The following is a 21455-nucleotide window of genomic DNA, read 5'->3' on the forward strand; positions in this document are numbered from 1 at the left end:
AGGCAGAAGAGTGGTAAGGACTAGGCAATGGGGGTCAAGTGACTTGCCCAGGGTCACACAGCTGGGAAGTGACTGATGCCAGATTTGAACCTAGGACCTCCCGTCTCTAGGCCTGGCTCTCAATCCACTGAGCTACCCAGCTGCCCCCTGTTTTTTTTTTTTAACCAGTTATAAAGGAAATCCAGCCCTTACATTAGACATGAATCCCAGAGTGGGACACTGAAGAAAAGCCTTGCAGTAGAGTGGAAAGAGCCTTGAGGGGGGCTAGGCTTCCTCTCTTAGGGGGCCTCTCAAGACATGCTTTTTGCTTGATATCCAGGTGACCACAATATGTGATATAGTTATAGAGAAGTTATGAGCAATATCAGTGGAAAGAGTATCCGTTCAGATTCAGGTAGGATCTACAAGAAAATATTGCAATCTATTAACCAGCAAACACTGTCTTATTGAAATAGACTCAGTCCCTGTTATTATATTAATTCAAATACATTGTGTCAGGTCAGGCTTTATGTGACTCAGACATTATGAAGGGAGTTTTTGTTCTTTGAAATCCTCTTCACAATTCAGTAGGGAAAGGGACTAAGCCTTTGATTCATTGGCATAGGGCCCAGGTCAGGAAACTTATCAATTCAGGTTGCTTATCAATTCAGAAAAAGGAACTTGAACCATGGTCATCCTGAGGAATTTTTAAGGTAGGGTGGTGTAAAGGATAAGCTGCACTGAACACTTAAAAAAAAACACTAATGGTAATTTGCCTCAACTAAGTATAAGCCTACCAGATTGAGGCTATATCCTACCTTTAAATTAGGATTACTCATATATTATAGTGTCCTCAGTTCAGATCCAGTCTTTCTCTCCTTATCAGACAAATCAATAGAAAAACAAACCTGGAGAGAATACGGAAAGTTAATGGTGGAAAAGACCTGTTGTTAGGTCATTTTTGTTTTCTAGCATGCACTGTGGTACTGCTCTCACATGTTTATTTTTGGGAGTGATAATGACTTCATCTGAGAATGATCTAAATATTTTAGGAGTTTACCACCTGATTATCACTTAAAACACAAAAGTGATTCAGAGTCTGACAGAAACACCCTGGATACCTTATTTTAGGGTCTGGTCATTTCCACTGCCACTACCCAAAGGATTAAGAAATATTCCCTTTAATTTGCAACCTTGAAACTTACTGTTTAACCTCTGAGCTACATTTTCCTGGACTATAAAATATACATCTTAGAAAGAACAAACTTTAAAATTCCTCTCAGCTTTAATACTCTTTGGCAGTAGCTATAGACTGGGTCTTTTTTTTTTTAACCCTTACCTTCCATCTTCTATCTTTGATAGATACTATGTATTGTTTTCAAAGCAGAAGAGCAAGAAGGGCTAGGCATTGGGAGTTGAATGACTTTCCCAGGGTCACACAGCTAAGAAATGTCTGAGACCAGATTTGGAGACTAACTCCTTTTGACTCTAAACCTTCTCCTATAGTAAGTCATCATGCTGTCAAAGTGTAAAACTATTCACTCAACTAAAATCTCTAGGTAACATGTATGTAAGTAAGTAAACATACATAGCTTCAGTTATTTATTTCAACTTGTAACAACCTATTTTATTTTTACAGTCCCTACCAATTTCCCTCAAATTGACCAATTTGACCAGTCCTCACACTTAGCCCAACCTTTCAGAGTGCTCAATCCTTCATAGCTGGATTCTAGCCCCAACCTTAGTTTCAGGTTTAAATGGCCCTCTTAATGATTAGCTGAAACCCAACCCAATTGTCCAGAAGCAGCTAGATGACTCAGTGAACAGAGCTCTGGGCCTGGTGTCAGGAAGGCCCGAGTTCAGATCCAGACTCAGAAACTCACTAACTATGTAATCTGGGACAAATCACTTAGCCTTTTTTTGCCTTAATCCTCTGGAGAAGGAAATAGCAAATCATTCCAATGGCTTCGCCAAGAAAATCCCATGGATAGTATGTTCGAAGAGTAAGAGACAACTAAGTAGTCACAAGCCAATTGTCTTCCCCAGAAGAGTGATGAGCCCTTCCTTTCTGTGGCAGAAATGGTACTAATTTATCAGAGATTGGGAGAAAGTTAAAGAATGCTAGTGATATATTGAGTATGTTCTGTTTGCAGGGGACAGGGTGGGAAAGCATCTGATTTATAGTCAGGAAAAGATCTGAGGTAAATACTCATTGTTAACGCAAAATCTAAAGTGGGAAAGGTATTTTTATTATTCTCTGACCAATAATTCTCACAGCTCATATCAGCTATGGCAACATGTAACCAGTCCAAATGTCAAAAAAATGAAACTTTGTGCTATTTTTGGCACGTGTTAGGGGTTGAACACTGTTCATGCCTCTCACTGATCAATCATTTCTTTCTTCCACTTTTTCTAACTTGTGTTTAAAAGAAATCTGTTCTAAATGCTACTTCCCTCCCAGTTTGGATTAAATAATCTTTCTAATCCTTTTTATTTCTTTTAACCCTTATTTACATTTTATATTTCTATTAACCCTTCCTCTACTAAGCTCTCTATTTCCTCTTCATCTTTTTTTCCATCTTCATCTCCCTTTCCTTTTTCTTGTTATAAAGCTAGAATTCCTACCACCACATTCAGCATTGTTAAAATCAAACAAACCAAAAAAGCATTCAAAGAGAGATATTAATGATATGTATTGTCAGGCAGTTAACTACAGAAATTTCTAATATCCATTTGTTTCTCTCACTTATCTCCTTTGGAGTCTGTTTAGCTTAGTCATATTGTGGGGTGAGTAATTATTTCAATAAACATTTATTAAGCTCTTTCCATGTACAAGGTATTGTTCTAGGCATTAGAGGGAATACAAAAAAGAAAAGGAATAACATTGTCCCTACCCTCAGGAAATTTATACTCTAAGTAAGAGGAAGATAAGAGATACATACAGATAAATTAAACACTAATTAGAATATAATAAATGTGACTTGAGTATTTAAAAGTACCATTAAATTAAGTGGGGAAAGATTTCTGGAATTGTCCAGGGGTAAGAGAAAAGGAAGGAGATGAGGGAGCATTTTAGCTAAGCCTTAAAGAAAGAGTAAGATGTTAGTTCCTCTGATCACTTTTGATTCTCCCCAGTATCTTTGTTCAGGTTGGCAGTGTACCTGATGTAATATATTTTATCCTTATGATTGTTCTCTTAGGCATAAACATTTTTACTTTATAAAAACAAAGATTCTGGAGCCAACTCCCTAAAAATTAGGGTTCCCTTGTCCCCAAACCTATATGTTCTTATTCCACTTCCTCAACTGGACATCAGTGCTGATTCTGGACCCCACTCATAGATTTATGTCCTGCCAGCTCTGTCTAATTTTTTTCCCAGGTGAGGGACCTTCCTTGCCTTGTGCTCTGGGGAAATGAGGCTGTACATTGTCCAACACTTGCTTACCCTAGAGGAGGCTAAGCATGCTGTTACCACCTAGAGTCAAAGATGGGAAAGAAAAAGGCAGGCTAAGCATAGACTTGTCAGAACCTTGGACAGGAGGAATTAGAGGGACTAGCGGATTATGGGAAGGTATTAATTTATCATTCAGGTCAGTGATGCACAGAGCAATTCTTCTGCTTTTGGCATCTACTATCAAGGATTCTAGGGTCCTGGGGAAGGAGCTTATGTTTCATTCTTCCTTCTACTCCCTGATATCCTCCATTGGGTAAAACAGTTTTACCTTGTCAGGCATAAGCAGGTATGACTAGGAGCCAGAAGTAGTTCCCTTGTTATCGTTGAGGGGGCAACTGGGTAGCTCAGTGGATTGAGAGCCAGCCTAGAGACGGGAGGTCCTAGGGTCAAATGTGGCCTCAGATACTTCCCAGCTGTGTGACCCTGGGCAAGTCACTTGACCACCCCCATTGCCTAGCCCTTACCATTCTTCTGCCTTGGAACCAATACACAGTATTGATTGCAAGATGGAAGTTAAGGCTTCTAAAAATAAACGATATTTCCTCCTTGTATTCTTCCTTTGGTCATTTATTTTGCAATGAATCGCTGTATTTGATGTGTGTGTATGTGCGCGCACACACGTGCATGAGCTTGTGTGTGTGCGTACACATACACAGAAAAAGAAATAAGAAGTGCAAGTTGTTTTTCTAAAACCCAGCTGCTGCCTAGACTTTGGAATCCTTCCAAGGCAGATCTTAGCATGGTATGAATACTTGGTTAAATTCTAACTAAAATTGTAGATTCCTAAGATATGAATCATATGCACTCGCCCCATCTTCCTTTGATCTTGGAAATGGGATTATGGTTTGTATCTTAAGTAATTTGAAACTAGAGCTAAAGCATACTGACACAAAAGGGTTATCATTTTTTCCTGATGGGACATCACAAACATGGTAACAACTATAGTATAATTCTTTCTTAACTGTTGTTATCTTGAGGCAAGCAGGAATGTACCCTGGGTCTTGGAACACTGAACTAGAAATCAGAGGACAGGTTTAAAAGATCCCAAGCCAGTCAGGTTATCTCTCTGAGCCTCATTTTCTTAATCTCTAAAACAGAGATGATAATCTTTACATTGCTTCCCTCCAGGAACTGTGAGGAAGTGTAAACTGTAAAGGACTATGTATGTGAGCCAGTATTGCTGACAGTTGAATTGAGTTTTACTCAGGTACACTCTGGAGATGCTAAGATATCAGTTATTCAGGAGAATTGATTAAAAAAATACATTTGAAGGTGCTTTAAGAAGTTAATCTTATTATAAAGCATGTAATCTGTAAGTATCTATATTCTACACAGTATATCATGACTTTCCTTTGCAGAATCTATCTCCTGGCAACTTTAAATGTCTGTTAGACAACTTTGCAGTAGTATAAAGGCCTTTTGAAACTGCCCAAATAAAATATAGGGTTCTCAGCTTTATCTTTTCTGTTCCTCCACTTCAGGAAACATCACCGATTCTCTCACAGCTAGATTAGGAAAACTCAAGCTCAAAATCAGCCTCAGACTCTTACTACCTAGGTGACCCTGAGCAAGTCATATAACCTCTGTCTGCCTCAATTTCCTCAACTATAATATGGAGATAATAGTAGCATTTACCTCCCATGGTTGTTGTGAGGATCAAATGAGATATTTGTAAAGCACTTAGCATAGTGCCTGGAATCTAGTAGGAATCTAGTAGGAACTTAAAAATTCCCTCTTTCCTGAAATTTTGCACAAAATACTGATAGAATCTGTCACCTAAAAATATTCTTTGCATTAACTTAAGAAAATTGGCAACTCATTCTCCTCATATACATTTTGGGGGTTTTAAATTTTAATTGCAGCATATACTTCAAGATTCCATATGTCTAGAAGAGACAGCCATTTTTAACTAAGGCTTTAACAAATTCCCAGGAATTAAAACTGAACCAATTTATAGTGTAGCCGCACATAACAGAATTCTTGTGTTATGAATTTTTATTACCAGTAATTAGCTCCAGAGGTCCATCCAGCGACCTCTCTGAGGACCCAGGGTTATCTGCCCAGATGTGATGTCACAGTCAGATAAATGAGATGAGATACTCCGTGCATTCAGCCCATGTACATAGGCATCACACACAGTGCTCTGCCATGGTATCATGGTATGTTTATTATATAGGATATAATCAATTCTCTCACATACATGATATTCTACAGTTTGATCGGATATTCTCAAATCACGTAAACAACACTCTTGTGATGTTACTACAACAAAGAATTCTGTGATCATTTACTAGGTTTCTACAACACTCTGTGATAGATATGATTAATGTAGTTAGCTTTTTAAGCCTACTTGGTGAACAATCTTAAAGTGTTTTTTTAAAGTAATTGTGCCTCTGCATCCAGAATGAATATAAAGGAGATACTGCAAACAGGGTAGCCAAATAAATTTTAGGTAAGCTGATGTTGACAATGTATCCTATTTGGTTTTGGGGGTCTGATAAAAGCTTAAAGACTTGCTTATTTTATGTCTTCCCAATCTATGAAAATCAGTGAGGTTTTCTGTCACTATATAGGAGATGAGGGAAGAAGAGAATAATGACTCCAATGCACCTGATGATCAAGTTTGTTTGTTCCCTCAAAAATCTATGTTGACTGAATTTCATTTTATTTTTAAAAAGGTCTTCAGGGACTAAGAAGCAGTTGGGCCATGATAGTTCCAGACCACTTTCCATTGAACGTCCTGGTGCTGTACATCCTTGGGTGAGCGCTCAGCTCCGGAATGTTGTCCAGCCGTCTCATCTTTTCATCCAAGACCCAACAATGCCACCTAACCCAGCCCCAAACCCCCTTACTCAACTAGAGGAAGCCCGAAGGCGCCTAGAAGAAGAAGAGAAAAGAACTGGAAAATTACCTACCAAGCAGAGGTAGGAGTTAGTTTCAGTTGATTGGAGTTTCAGAGAAAATTAATGTTATAAAAATGATGAGGTAAACATTGATTATATTGTTATGATAACTAAGCTTTCTGAAATCCCAAAGTAAGTAAATTTGATGAGTGATCTGTCTTGAAATACCCTGTTTAAGAAAAGGACATCAGTATAGGAAACCTTTGGTTTTTACTTTAAACTGATACTGGCTGCTTGTATTTCAGTCCTTCCTCACTCAACCTAACTTCATCAAGTAGACTTCACTTTATTTAGGTGAATGCTTATAAATATTTTCCTGAAATTCACAACAAAGAACCTTTTGAGCACAACAGCCCAGTTTAGGCAACTATTTTTTGGTACTTCTAGGGATTAAGGCAAGAGGCTGGACCACTCCCATGAGTAGTTACCCCAGCCTCTTCATTCAGAGGAGAAAGACAATAAAGTAAATCCCATATTCCCTGAGTGCTCTGATAAAGGACCAGAAGGAGTGGAAGGTGTTTGATTAAACTGGGGGCTATCTTGGGTCATTCTGAAAGGAAGTGAAATAGAATTATTCATGCAGTGCCTAATCAGTGTTCTGAATCACTAACCATAGCATTGGTCAGTTTGAAAAGATGTTTTGAAAGAGGAACCTGACTCTTTGCCTTTTAGTTTGAGATGACAGTGTTTCCCCCCACATGATTCAAAATAACAAAAAAGTATAGTTTCAGGGAAAATTAGGTTTTTCATGTCAGCCTAAGTACCAAAGTGAAGACTTCAAGTGAGAGCTTTAAATAGCTATATTTACAACTACATTAAGGAAATAAACTTCAAAATCTGTTTTCAGATTTGTATACTTGCATCCTTACTATAATGTTAATGTAAATATTATATTTCATGATTTTATTTATTTTTTCTTTTAAATAACCCCTCTGTCATGCTAGAAGCATGCAACCTGAGTATTCTGATAAATAAGTTCCTTTTAAGTCCTTATAACCATAAAACATTGCACACAAGTATAATTTTAACCTTATAATGTGCAACCATAAGAATTACCACCTGCTTCATAGCTTTCATTACAGGGCTCAAGTGGTATGCCTAGGACATGGAGGATTGACAGAGCTTTTGAGCAGTACTCTTATCAGCATCTCCCCAATAATAGAAAGATCATAGGATCATAGATGGAGAGTTGGAAGGAATCTCAGGGTCATTGAATCCACCCTTCTAATTTTACACATGTCAACTGATGACCTAGGATAATTTATTAAAAGGGTAAAGGATAGAAGAAGGATAATTTGAGAACCTACTATTAATTTCCTTGGCAAATTAACTTCCCTTAAACCACACTTTCTCTTTAATTTTGATGAAATGGGAGTTTAGCACCTTTGGTCTTTCACCTTGGTACCAAGTTGAGATACATAAAGTGTTATTAACCAAGAATGTTTTGTTTTCTCACTCAGTGCCTCCACAGATTATGGAACTATAAAATGTGTTGAGTTATCCTTAAGATACTTTTTTTGTTGTTCAATCTTTGTAATCATGTTTAATGGATCTAAATGGCTCCATTTGAGGTTTTCTTGGCAAAAGTGCTGGGGTGGTTTGCCATTTCCTCTTCTAGCTCATTTTACAGATGAGGAAATGGAGGCAAACAGGGTTAAGTGATTTGCCCAGTCTCACACAGTTGGTAAGTGTCTGAGACCAGATTTGAACTCATGAAGAAAAATCTTCCTGATTCCAGGCCAAGTACTCTCTGCTATACCACTCAGCTGTTATGATAGCCTTCAGTTGAATTTGGCTCCTTTGTAATGAAAATCACTTACCTTTTGAGGGTCTCGGTTTCTTCAACTGGCAAATGAAGGGCTTGAATTAGGTCAGCTCTAAAGGTCATTCCGGCTTTTAAAAATGATTCTATTCAAATGATTTTTTCCTGGAGATTGACCATCTTACTCCTTGATAGATCAAACTTTAGAACTGTTATATTTTTGTTTTGTTTTTATTAAGAAAAGGCATTCAAGTAGGAGTAGAATCACAGACTAATTAACATCACTTAAGCTATTCATTCTGAGTATTAAGCTGAGTTATTATGTAGACATGAAAGAGGTTGAGTAGAAAAATACATCATAATGTACTGGCAGCAAGAATTTTTAAGTATTAGGAAATAAAGAATAGTGTTAGTTTGGTGCCTCAGTGGATAGACCCAGGCCTGGAGACAAGAGGCCTTGGATTCAAATGTGGCCTCAGACACTTACTAGCTGTGTAACCCAAAACAAGTCATTTAACACCAATTTCCTAGCCCTTGACACTCGTCTGCCTTAAAGACAGTAGTTCAATCAATTCTACGAAAGAAGTTATGGGTTTAAAAGTAGTAGTAGTAGTAGTAGTAATAGTAGTAGTAGTAGTAGTAGTAATAGTAGTAATAGTAATAATAGTAATAATAATAATAATAATAATTATGGTGAAATTGTTGCCTTTCTTGAAGCTGATGTGGCTCTGCCCAAACTGAAGTAGGTCTTGCCTATCTCACTCTTCCTTATTTCCCAATTGCCTTCTTGTTCTCCTTGCTACAAACTCCTAACCACAATCACATATATAAAAGAAAAGTAATAATAACAGCTAAGTTATAATTTTCCCATTTCTGTATAAATAACCTGGCTTTATTGCCCTATCTGACAATATATCTTATATGTGCAAGGTGGTAACAGTATTATGAATTAGTATATATTTTTTAACTGTTCTCACTTGCTTTAAGACAGAAAAATTGTGACAGTTATTTAGAACCCTAAAGACCAACTACGTTTACCATTAACTGTTCTCACATCTGATGATCTTCCAATTCATAAGGTTAGCAGAAGCTGGAAAAAGTCATCAGGTTTTTCTTCTTGCTGCTAACTCTTCTCATCTTGTCAAAAGATACAAATAGACACATTCTTCTCAGCAAGGTTCCTAACTCCTAGATGGATTTATTTCTCTATCTATATCCCATTGGAAGACTAGTTCAAAAGTTCTTCAAATTAGAAAATCTTTTCTGCACCTGGGAAGTCACAGTGTTGATATTCAGGAGCTAGTTATTATCTTTGCCAAGAGATCTTCCATGTGAACTCAGTAAGTCCCTGGTGTCCTGCGTTCTTAATTTTTAACAATTTATTGGTCTGTTATTGCAGTAGGTTTTTTCCTGAAAAACTTTGTCTCATCTCCATTTTCACTTAGAGATTCTTTAAAGGTAAAGTCATATTTTAGTTCTTTGTGCTATCTAGGACCAGTGTTCTGCTTTAAGTTTGTGCTAGAAATTGATAAAATAAGCATTAAAATCTATTTTCTCCATGCTCCTTTGTGCAACCTGCTTTCTTGCTGCCAGGTCTCCCCAGAAAGAAATTTTTCCAAATATCAGTATAGAACAAATCTCACATGAGGTTTTATAGATGACTCTTAAAGATGAGGAAAAACTTTTTGCTTGTGTTTCTTGATCTAGGAGTAATTTTGTTAGTTTGCTTTGGTTTTATAAGCAGCTGCTGATTTTGTAAGGAAAGACCCAGGAAATAAAAAATTAGGAAGGGAAGAGAGAGTGAATTTTTTAAAATTCAGTTTTATTATATCTTCCATTTGAAATTCCCTCCTTCCCCAATATATTTTTAAGTATATAAAATAAATTTAATTGTAGCAAAATACAAAAAAATTACAAAGCTGTTAAATACAAGATAATATTTGAAGAACGAACATAGCAGTTGGTGATATAAGAAAAAGCAGTATTCAGAAGTTAGTATTTGAACTTCATTTTGAATTGAGAGGAATTCTTTGTGGCAGAAATATCTTCCCCAATATATTAATAAGACAAGAAAAACAAAATTCATTCCAAATATATATGGGCACATGCAAAACAAATTTCCACATTAGCCATCTCGCCCCTTCCTCTCTCCCCAAAAAAGAAAAAGACAATATGCTTGTATACTATTTGAATCCATTAGTTCTCTTTCAGGAATAACATGTAGATGACATGTTTCATTTTTTGGCATTGTGGTTGGTCATTGTGTTGATCAGTTACTTTAACCTTTTGAAGTTTATTATCTTAATATTACTATTACTGTATAAATTGTTCTTCAGGTTCTTTGAGTCTTTTTGCATCAGTCTATCAGAGTCTTCCCAAGTTTTTCTAAAACCATCATCTTCATTTCTTACAGCTCAACAGTATTTAAATATCATAATTTGTTCAACCATTTCCCAGTTAATAGGAATCTCCTCCCTTTCCTATTCTTTGCCACAACAAAAGAACTACTATAAATGTTCTTGTATATATGGTTTCTGAGATATAGAATTATTGTCTAGAATGACCCATTTTTTGCCATTCTTTTCCTTGGAATATTTTCTTAGTTTTGACTCCCTCATATTAGCATCCCCGGGTGTCCTTTATCAATACTGAGGTGTTTTTTTTTTAATTTCTTTTTATTTTAAAATATTTTTCCATGTTTACATGATTCATTTTCTTTCCCTCCCCTCTTTCCTCCACACTCCAAGAGCTGACAAGCAATTCCACTGAGTTGTACAGATATTATCACTTGGTACCTATTTCCATATTATCCATTTTTGCTATAGAGTGATCTTTTAAAGCCTAACCCCCAAATCACATACCCATATATTCATATGATAAATGATGTCGTGTTGTTTTTCTTTTGCATTTCTACTGCCATAGTTCTTTCTCTCAATTTGGTTAGCATTCTTTCCCATAAGTCCTTCAGGAGTATCTTGGCACTACTAGTAGCAAAGTCCATTACATTGGATTTTTCCACAGTGTTTTACTTTCTGTGTACAATATTCTCCTGGTTCTGCTCATTTCACTCTACATCAATTCATTGAGGTTCTCCCAATTCGTATAGAAATCCTCCAGATCATCATTCCTTACAGCACTATAGTATTCCATCATCATCATATACCACAATTTGTTCAGTCATTCCCCAGTTGAGGGACAAAGGAGTATTATCTGAATTATACAGAATTATGCCCATTGACTTATGGATTATTTCATTGATGTGGAGAAAGGAAATCATATATAATGAATCTGAAAAGAAAAACAAATTAATATAAATTGTTTAATAAGAAGTTTGCAAATAATACACTTTAAGATCTTCCAGAGAAAGGTGGTGATATTATTATTAATATTAAAGTGAAATATGTGGAAATGTGTTCTTAAAGACCTCTTCCAAGCCTTTTCAGATTTTAAATATGTGCATTGCCTGGAGAGAGAAAAAGAGCAACTTACTAGTAGTAACCCTATTACACAGAGAAAAACATATTTAGTCTCTCAGTGCTAAAGAGTAGATTATCTGTGGAATTATTTATAGCTTACAATGCTGAGGCAAAATAGGACCATTACAGATGAACTGACAAACTCCCATTCTTCCAATGTACAAACCATCATCTAAAGCTTATTATTAGGCTTTGAGAAGCTTGACTTATTTATCTTGGGTTATAAGTTTCATTGTATTTGCTACACTTCTAAGAAGCTTGTAGATAATGAGTGAACACTCCTAAACTTCCTAAAGGATTTTAGGTGTTGTTCCTTGAAAGGTTAGCTTTATACTTATGTTGGATCGTAGAAATGGGGGTAAACCTGCCACATCTAATATATAAAGATTATTCTTTAGGTATGTGCAAGAGGTTATCCAGCGGGGTCGCTCTTCTGTCAGGCCAGCTTGTATGCCAATGCTGAATGTGGTACCAGCTGTCTCCGACATGGACCTCTCCGAGTCTGAGTAGGTGCCACTACGCTTCATGTGTTCTCTATACATCTAGAAACCAAGGTCCCAGAGGCCTGCTTTTATGAATGGAAAAAGTCACTGGCTATTGAGTAGTTGACCCATTTATTCCTTCCCTCCTGTTCCCCACAATTAGAGAGCTCCCAAGCTATAGAACTAATTTTGGAAACGGACAAGGACTTAGAGGGTACAGATAGCGCCAGAGCCTGTGCTTTTTTTTTTATGACATACAACCTTTTGTATGCCATACTGTCTTTCAAAGGGAGACATTTTGACATCAGTATAGCGAGGGACAGTATTCAGGTTTACAGAGATTTACCCATCAATATACTTTGTCCACAATCAATTAAAGTCGAATGGTTGTTGCCAAATTTTCCTAAAAGGGGCCTTGGAGTTATCTGTTTTTCATAGCAATCCAACTTTTATACCCTTTTTGCTCTCCTCCCCATTTTTAAAGTATCCCATCAGAACTTTAGAAAAGACAGCTTCCTTGAACAAAAACTTTTCAAGGTAATGAAAATTATTAATTTAAAAGTATTATTTGTTTGCTCATTGAATCTGTATGTTTTTAAAATGTTAATATTCTTACAGGAAATGACAACTATAGAAAATACTCATTTAACTTCACTACTTCAAGACCCTAGAAATCAAAAATGACCCCAGAGTTTCCCACATAACTACACTTTCTGGCCCAAATCCACCAAGCAAAGCTCCTGTTTTGGCAACAAAGATACTGCCTGTGTTTGTAGATGATAATTACACCTGAAGCTCTGTGAAAAGGAAGTGTCGTGAGGACTTTGAGATTGAACTAGAAAACTTCCAAAGAGAACTTCCATCTCTTTAAGATTCTGCAATTTGTATATTGAGTGGGACACAGATATTGAGCCTTTGAGTGGGAGCCCTCTTTCTGGATAGCTTCAGATATCAGATTAGAGTTTCCCTAGAAGGAACTTTATGATGACACGGACCCCTTGCTCAGAGGGATCAAGTCAGCTGCTCTACTGGAGGGTAGGGGCATCTGGCATCAAAGCCTCTGTATTCTGCCCATTTAGTTGTGGTACAGTGAGCTGACTAATGTTCCTGGCAGTGTGCACTAACTCCACATACAATCCGCTGAATGTAAAACTGATCGCTGTTGCTCCCAGACACTACCTTGCAGACCCTTATAAGACTTCTTGGAAAAACTGTGGGAATTGATTCAAGCAGCCACAAACTCCCTTCTGAGTAGTTGACCGCTCAGGGAGTTATAAAAGAACAGAAATTTTCATATGAAGTTCAGGGCTATATAACTCCAAGTAGATGTCATGTCAGAAAGCATAAAGGAGTTAGCAGAAATGTGGGGCCTCAGATGACACCCTCTTTGCTTGGCTCCCTAAAAATCCTCCTGGTACCCACAAGACCCTAGCACGCCATTTCCTTGTTGCCTTTTTATGCCAGTTTTCTTTATACTGGTTGTTCCTGCTTTGCTAACAGAAAGAGAATTAATTTACTGAATGTTTTAAAATCTGTATAACATGTGACTTTTAGGTGCTTTATGATTAGTTTAGGGCATATCTCAAAAGTAGATTTGGGGGGCAACTAGGTGGCTCAGTGGAGTGAGAGCCAGGCCTAGAGTGGGAGGTCCTGGGTTCAAATCTGGCCCCAGACACTTCCTGGTTGTGTGACCCTGGGCAAGTCACTTAACCCCCATTGCCTAGCCCTTACCACCCTTCTGCCTTAGAACCAATACGTAGTATTGGTTCCAAGATAGAAGGTAAGGGTTTAGAAAAAAAAATGTGATTCTTTAGCATATCAAAAAATGTAGAACCTGATTTAGTGTGAGACTGATGTTTACTACTTCCAGCCCCTTATGAAACCTATGCTGTCATAGCATTCAGATGAGAAAAGGAGAATACCCTTCTGGTTCTTAACCCACTTTTTGTGCAGGGTTTCCTCAAGGTCTACCGGTGGCCATGAGAGCAATAGCACCATTGTATACTCTGGTACCCTGACTAACGATAATCACAAGCATTTACATAGCATATGAAGATCTGCAAAGCACTTTGTCTTAAGGCAGAATTTGAATTGAAGCCTTTCTGATTCCAAGTATGGCCTACTCTATCCATATGAGGCCACTCTCAGGCAGTATATATCACTTACAAGCTAACACAAATACCATTTAAGGTGGCTGATGAGAAAATGAGTATGTGGGTAGGATACAAAATTTCTGTTTTTATAAACCACAGTATTAGAATTTGTCTTTGGTTGGTAAGGAAGCACTTCTATTTGTGACAGAGCCTCCGAGGCAGACTGAAACCTTAGGGCCAGAGAGTATTCTGTGAATAGGCTCTTAACTGATAGAGTCAGAGCTATGAGTGTCTGCATGTTGCTGTCTTTTGACTGGCTGGAGTATAAGATGCGGATCCTTTAGGGCTATTCTCACTCATCTTTTAGTGCCAGATCTTTAGGTAGCCTGCAGCAGTCCAAGAAGACTTAACTGAGTGCTAGTCACAGCTCACTTTAGTGTATACTTCTGTGTGTGCGCGCGCATGCGTGTGTGTGTGTGTGTGTGTGTGTGTGTGTGTGTATGCGTGCGCGCACTGTGCACCTGTTTCAATGAATACTTTTGTGGATTCATGTTAGGAAATGCTTACCTGCATCTGTCTTCTACAAAATGTAACTGACCCTGTTTTACTTTTGAATCCCAGGGCCAAACTACAAAAGAAGCCAGGAAATAGCAGTGCCCCACCATGTGATACCATCGTGGTAGCTTACTACTTCTGTGGAGAACCAATCCCCTACAGGACTCTGGTCAAGGGGCGCGTCGTCACCCTGGGGCAATTCAAAGAGCTCCTAACCAAGAAAGGGAACTACAGGTAAGAACAGAAATGTTCCTGATGTGTAGTGCCCCACACAGGGATGTTAATTTACAATTCGGGAGTTTAGAGGTTCACTGGCAGGAGCCTCATTCTTCATTATGATTTCTCTGGACCTTTGTCTGTTTTCAGAACTTTCTTGTCTAGGGACTTTGAGGAAGCGATTCTCCTGGCCTCCAAAATGTGTTTGTCATTGATGTGCTACTAGCATAACCAAGTGAGTTTAGCGCTGCCCAGGTTTCCCTCTCAACTCTTTCTGGGTTTCCACGTGGATTGTGAGGTAGCCATAAAAGCTTAACCACTAAATGATGACCTTTTCATTCAGCTTTTCTTCCCCTTTTTACTTTGGGAAGAAGAGGTATAACAAAGCAGATAAAGAGCTCTGAGGGTCTGTATTTTCTATGTTAATCTTTTAAGAAATAACCCATTCAGTTAAAGAACAATCAATAGAAACAATAAATAATTTTGAAAGAGCATAGCAAAACCTATGGGATATATAACATAAGCAGTAATTAGAAGAAAATCTATGTCTCTAAATGCATTTATCAATAAAATGGAGAAAAAATGGAAAAATAAAAAAGAAATAACCTGTTCATCTTCCAGTAGCCCCATAGTCTGCCTTTGAAGGGCATCTGGATCGAGTAAGTGACCTTAAGGCATTATTACTTCCACTAACTTTCAAGGAGGCAATATTCCATAATAATGGAAGTAGATTTCTTTTTAGGCTACTCACTTGTCTGTGCCTCATACTTTAGAAGTCATATGTAGATATTATTTCTACTAGCATCAAGCCTTTCTGTCTTAAGCCCCTTTTCATTGTATTAGGAGAACAGAAACAAACTGAGAAGAATACCTGAGTTAAGGGCAAGACCTCCAATAGATAAAAGTTCTGACGTGCAGAAGAGAAGGCCTTGTTTTGTCTAGAAGGGGCACCTTGACAGAGTACTAGAGAGAATCAGGGGCCTGGACTTAAGTTTTGGTTTACTCACTGACTGCAGCTGTGACTTTAGACAGGCCATTTCCCCTCTCTTAGCCTCTTCAGTTCACTCTGTAAAATGAGAATGTTGAACTCGGTGATCCCTTCACTCTAATATTCAGTAATTCTATCCATATGTCCCTGCCCACTTTCACACAATGCCAGGCTGTAATACCATAGCATGTTTTCCAGTCCTTGCATGTGAAACTGTTGGAAGAGCCCCCTCCTTTCCAGCTAATAAATGACATGAACTTCCTCCCCACTACGCCCAGCACCAGCTCAGGAATAGTGGAAGCCTGGGTCAAATGAGAATGGGAAACAGGTGGCCCCCACCTCTGCCCACCCTCCAGGCCTCCTCTGGCTCCATAGGCATGATGGTGGGTGCATCGCCACACAACCTGTTGATTGCTCCTCCTCGTCGATGTTCCTGTTTGTGTTTTTCACTGTCTCTGGTCTCCCTCAGCATTTCTCCAGGGCTCATGACACAATTCCCAGGTTGGGAATGAGCCATAGACCCTTATTGTAAGGCACAAGAGCAGAGGTTCAAGTGAGACAGCCCTTGTGGCAGGAAGAATGGGCACTCAGCACAGCACCGCCTGCTCAGGAGAGGGAGGAGGGGTGAAAGGGGGTCACTAAGGACCCTCTTTCAGAATAGGCAGTTCCAGCCTTCTAGTCCCCCAAAAACCTTGTTCCAGGCACCTCACATTAGATCTCTTGGCAGGGCTTCAGCCAGCAATGCTTCCCTTGGCCCATACCATCTTCTTTGGCAATTTTATCATGGAAACATGTTAGTAGAAGGGCCAGGAAAATCTTCCCGTGAGCTCATTTAAAGGGTGTGTCCTGTTGGAGAAAATCAACAGCTGGACAAGAGCCCCGGCTACTGCGCCCCTCGGCACCATTCCCCGCCCCATCTCCATAGCACACACTGTTCTCCCACTTAACCTGGAGGTCAAGTCTACAGCTATTGTTTGGGGAGTTAGGGTGGAGGGAACCAGAACTCTGTGGTTTTCCCATTCATAAACATCTTTGAGTTCTTTCCAGCCAGTGGGCTTCCACATGCAGCCAGCCCACAGGGTGGGAATCCGCTCTGGAGGGTCTCCCAGTAAAGGTCACAACCAGTGACTCATTGTTACCAAAGTGGCTTCTTGGGGATTACATTTGGGGAGGGGAAAAGTCCTCCCTCTCGCGGGCCGAGCTCGGCCTTCCTGGCTAAATTGGCCCGTGTGGGCCATTCGCCAGGGCAGGGGCCTTCTCTGCTCAGACCTACGATGAGGGCCGTTGGTGTCAGCGCAGTTGGGAGAAAGGGCGGCTCTCTGTCTCGTCCAGCTCCCAGCCTGCTGGCAGAAAGGGGTGCCCAGTTCAATACATGCGTGACGAATCGAACATTAGAGCTGAGATAGACACGGAGGTGAGTCAAGAGTGGGGAGTGGAAGCCCTGAGCCGGTACTGGCAGACGCTATCCCAGGGCCCTCCTTTACCCCGACACGTACTCTTCCTTGTTCGCGTATTCATCGGGAAGACATTTTATTGAGCACCTCCTGGGTGCAGAGGCTCTGGCTGGAGAAGCCAGACGCACGTTCGTGGCCCTTGGGAACAGTTACAAGCAGTGGACATCAAGCGGGGCACTTCTGTCCTACAGAGAGTGTGAGACAAAAGAGAACTGAAATGTATGGGGGGCTTCTTAGAAAAGAGGGGTTTTAGGGCGGCTAAGTGACTCGGGAGATAGAGAGCCAAGCCTGGAGTTGAGAGGACCTGCATTCAAGGCTGACCTCAGATATGTCTTAGCTGGGTGACCCTGGTCAAGTCACTTAACCCCATTTGCCTGGCTCTTACCACTCTTCTGCATTACAACCAATACTTAGTATTGATTCTAAGACAGAAGGTAAGAATTATTTTAAAGAAGAAGAAAAGAAGAGAAAAGAAAAGAAAAGAAAAGAAGAAATGGGTTTCAAACCTGATCCTGAAGAAAATAATAGATGTAGAATAACATAAAGGTGGGGAAGAAAAGATCCCTGGTAGGAAGGAGCGGACTGAGCGGTCAGGAATCTTTGAGAAGCTTCTATTCCAGCAACAGTAAGAAACCTTGAGCAGAGACTTCACAGGAGAGGATTGAAGAGGCTGAGAGCCGGCCATGAGTCTTCGCCACGCAGTCTCTTCAGTTATTGGGTGGGCGTAGAGTCGGGGACAATGAATCCTCTCTCCGCGCTGCTGGCTACCTCTGTGCCTGGACGGCTCTCCGCCTCAGTCTCCTCGTTTGTATCATGGGGATCATAGCACCTGCCTCACGGGGTGGGTGTGGGGAGTGGATGGCAATGTATGGAAAACATCATTGATCAGGGAGATCAAAATAAGGGTCTGACTGACTAATATTCCACGTCCCTTTCTCAGAGTCAGCTCTCCTCACCCCATTTCCTTCTGTCTTGCAGATATTACTTCAAGAAAGTAAGTGATGAATTTGACTGTGGGGTAGTATTTGAAGAAGTCCGAGAAGATGACGCCATCTTGCCCATTTTTGAAGAGAAGATCATTGGGAAAGTGGAGAAAGTTGACTAGTCCTCTGGTCTCCCCATCTCCCACACTCTTCCACATCGGGCACCACTACTGAGGACTTCGGAAACAGAGCCGGCCGGGATTGGCAGCGTTCTGCTCAGCTCTCTGTCCCAAAGGGCATCATACGGGCCCCTTCGGGTCGGAGCCTCCTGTGGAACCTCCCCAGTCAGCATCGTCCACGAGGGGTTGAAGATTCCTCTTTGAGAACCTGCCTCCATGCAAATTATCCTATGTAATGTAGTGTTGTACAGTTGTACTAGAAAGTATATGACCTTGTTTACTAAAGCTCATATTTTTGATATATTGTAATAAAGGAAGATATTTCCGGTGTCGCAGTGCTCTTATGTAAATGTCAGACATAGAGGTACTTTGGAAATCTCCAAATGTGTACAGCGATTAGATCTGTCCCTTCTGGATGCCCTTCCCTCTCACTGCAAACCCCATCTCTTCCGTCTGGTTGATTTTATTTCGTTCTCTCACATTCTCTTTATGTACGCTTCCAGGCAAAGGGGGTCAGTCTTTGAAAAGCTACCAGTGCGGAGGAGGAGGAGGAGGAAGGAAACCCTATCCTTGAGTGAAAGCCCCAGAGCAATATCCTTTGAGACCCGTCTCCCTACACACACTCTTGGGAGCCTAGCCAAGGCAGCCTTGCCTCCTCCTGTGGGAACAAGCCATTGGTCATTTATTATTTAATGTTCTCGCTAACATCATTGACTCAGCCCTCCAGGGAGGAAACCTGCCCAGATCAAAGAGGTGAGAGCTATCTAGCAGCCTGCTCGGGAGGCTCAGGCGTTCCCCAGAGCAGAAGGCTCAAACTCCGGGCCTGAGGGTCCCCTCCCAGGTGCTCAGCCACACGAAGATGTCATTGAGAAATATTTAATAAAATAAAGGACAATGAAGTCCTAGATAGTGTTCCATTTTAAAGCCACGTCAAGAGGTGGCCCACAGACTGGTGAGCGGCCTCTTTCTCTCAAGTTTGATGCCGCTGCCCTCCAGCGTCAATCACTTGATCTTGGCACTGAGAGAGATCAGGCCTCTCTCTCCCCCCACGGCCTCCCTCTCCCTGTCCTCCGAGGGAGCCTGCCCTCACTGCTGCTAACTACGTGCACTGGCCTCCTGTGACGTCTGAGGAGACTCAGTCCCTAAGCTTCCATCTCCATCAGATCAGGACAGGATGTGGATGTTGATCTTGCCAGGCCCAAAGACGAGGTCGGCCTCCTCTGTAGCCACGCCTAGAGCGAACAGGCCTCTCTTCTCACCTGTGGCTCCACCCCATCTCACTGACTGGGACCCCAGCAGAGCCCTGGGAAGGAGGGCGGGGCCTCCAATACTGTATATGTCACCGAGTGCCTTGAAATGCAGTCTTGTCATTTGCCTGCCACTGTGTGAACCCCAGCAAATGAGAACTTGTCCTCATCCAGGGAACTAACTGCATCAGACTCTTCTCTCTTTTTAAAGTTCTAATTGTCTCCTCTGTCCGGTGGGATGTTTTCTTGTGGCCCAACCCTAGCCCCTTTCCATTTCCCTGTTTCTAAAGGGTCTCCTTGTAAATATGTACATTTTCTAAGGCCAGGGCAAGTGCGGAGCTGCCCCAGACCGTTTTTCATGCTCTGACTTGTATAATTATCTTTTCAAAGGTACTTGGATAATAATGAAATTAAATAAAATTTTAAAAACACAAATGTCTGCTGTTCTTACTGCGGTTTGGAAGGAGCTGTGAGAGACTGAGATAGGATTCAGGACCCTGGCCGGAGCACTCTATTCAAACCCTCTGCTTCCAGGCCCTCCAATGGGAAGGATCCCGGGACGGGCTGGGCCCTTCCTCTCTTAGGCTGCTGGCCTGAAGGCATCGGGTGAAGAAGCCCTTCCTACCTGGTTCAAACAAACCCTGGCATTTTCCAGCACTGCAGCTACCCCTTGTAAAGGCGGATGTTTGGGGAAGTAGAAACAGCAACCATCCACTGCTTTGGGCCAGTCCCTCCTAAGTAGACCCATGTGCAGCATGGCCCTCTGTACCCCAGAGTGGTCGGGCTCACCATGCCCCCCCCCATGCATAGCCTGGCTGCTTCCCATGCCGCTAATTTGCCCACTGCACCCCACAAGTGGTCTCTCAATGGAGCTGAAAAGAGCTACTCAAAGGAATTGGGGTCCTGGGTTTTCAGACCTTTTTATTCAGAGAAGAGTTGAGGATGGCAGGAAGATGACTGAAGCGATTGTTGATCCCCCTCTGACTCCCCTCATGACACAGCAGTCAAAGCTAGACTATTAAGATGATTTCAGAGCAAGGGACTTGTCAGCCAGGTGGATAATGTGCTTGCCTACATCACCCAAAAGCAGAAGTCATCAGCGAGCCATCAGAGCCTCCACTAATCCTCCAGTGTTCTTCCAATACACACAGAAAACCCACCAGCTTGTCCATCTGGGGGAAAGGTGTGTGTGAAACCGTCAGAGACCCACGTGTCACACTGGATCATTGGGGCTTTGGGGGAGTGTTGGGGGAAATGTTGATTTCTCTACTCTCCCACTTTAGCTCCAAAGGGGGGGACCCCCGATCATAGGGAAATAAGCCTAGTCTTGAAAGCCTGTGCCGATCAGATAAAAGTGACCAACACTCGCCTGGCCAAAGGCTAAGTCAGTCTGGGCTTAGCCGTCCCCGCCCCAGGCCTGCCTCCTTAAATTTGGAGAAGCTCATTCACAGGGCGGATAGCTATTAGGCAGAATAATTTGTAATCCTGTATTTTAGTAAATCAGTTTTAGAGTTTCCTGAGGCTAAGGTTGGGTGACTTGTTCAAGGCTGCCCAGCTCATGGCAGAGGCAGAGGCAGAAACTTTCCATCTCGCCAGGCTACCTCGCTGGGGGGCAGCTAGCTAGAGCAGCGGACCAAGTGCTGGCCCTGACGTCAGACAGACTCATCTTCATGAGTCCAAATCCAACCCCAAGTCATTTCGCCCTGTTGGCTTCAGTTCCTCGTGTATAAAACTAACTGGAGAA

At 41.0% G+C, this 21455-nt stretch overlaps 1 protein-coding gene across 2 annotated transcripts in view; it reads left to right on the plus strand.

The window, feature by feature from the left end:
* AXIN1 (axin 1) overlaps positions 1–20146 on the plus strand; it is a 188665-nt gene extending 168519 nt beyond the window's left edge. Inside the window, exons 8-11 of one of the 2 annotated variants that reach the window (XM_001364971.4) lie at positions 6112–6357; positions 11973–12080; positions 14771–14938; positions 18341–20146. In XM_001364971.4, coding sequence (XP_001365008.1) covers positions 6112–6357; positions 11973–12080; positions 14771–14938; positions 18341–18467 — 649 coding nt within the window. In that variant the 3' untranslated portion in view covers positions 18468–20146. The remainder of the gene's footprint in view (positions 1–6111; positions 6358–11972; positions 12081–14770; positions 14939–18340) is intronic. The other variant, XM_056805760.1, reaches the window with a different exon arrangement.
* The last annotated feature ends 1309 nt before the right edge of the window (positions 20147–21455 follow it).

This window comes from Monodelphis domestica, chromosome 7 (assembly GCF_027887165.1).
Source record: "Monodelphis domestica isolate mMonDom1 chromosome 7, mMonDom1.pri, whole genome shotgun sequence".
NCBI lineage: Eukaryota > Metazoa > Chordata > Mammalia > Didelphimorphia > Didelphidae > Monodelphis > Monodelphis domestica.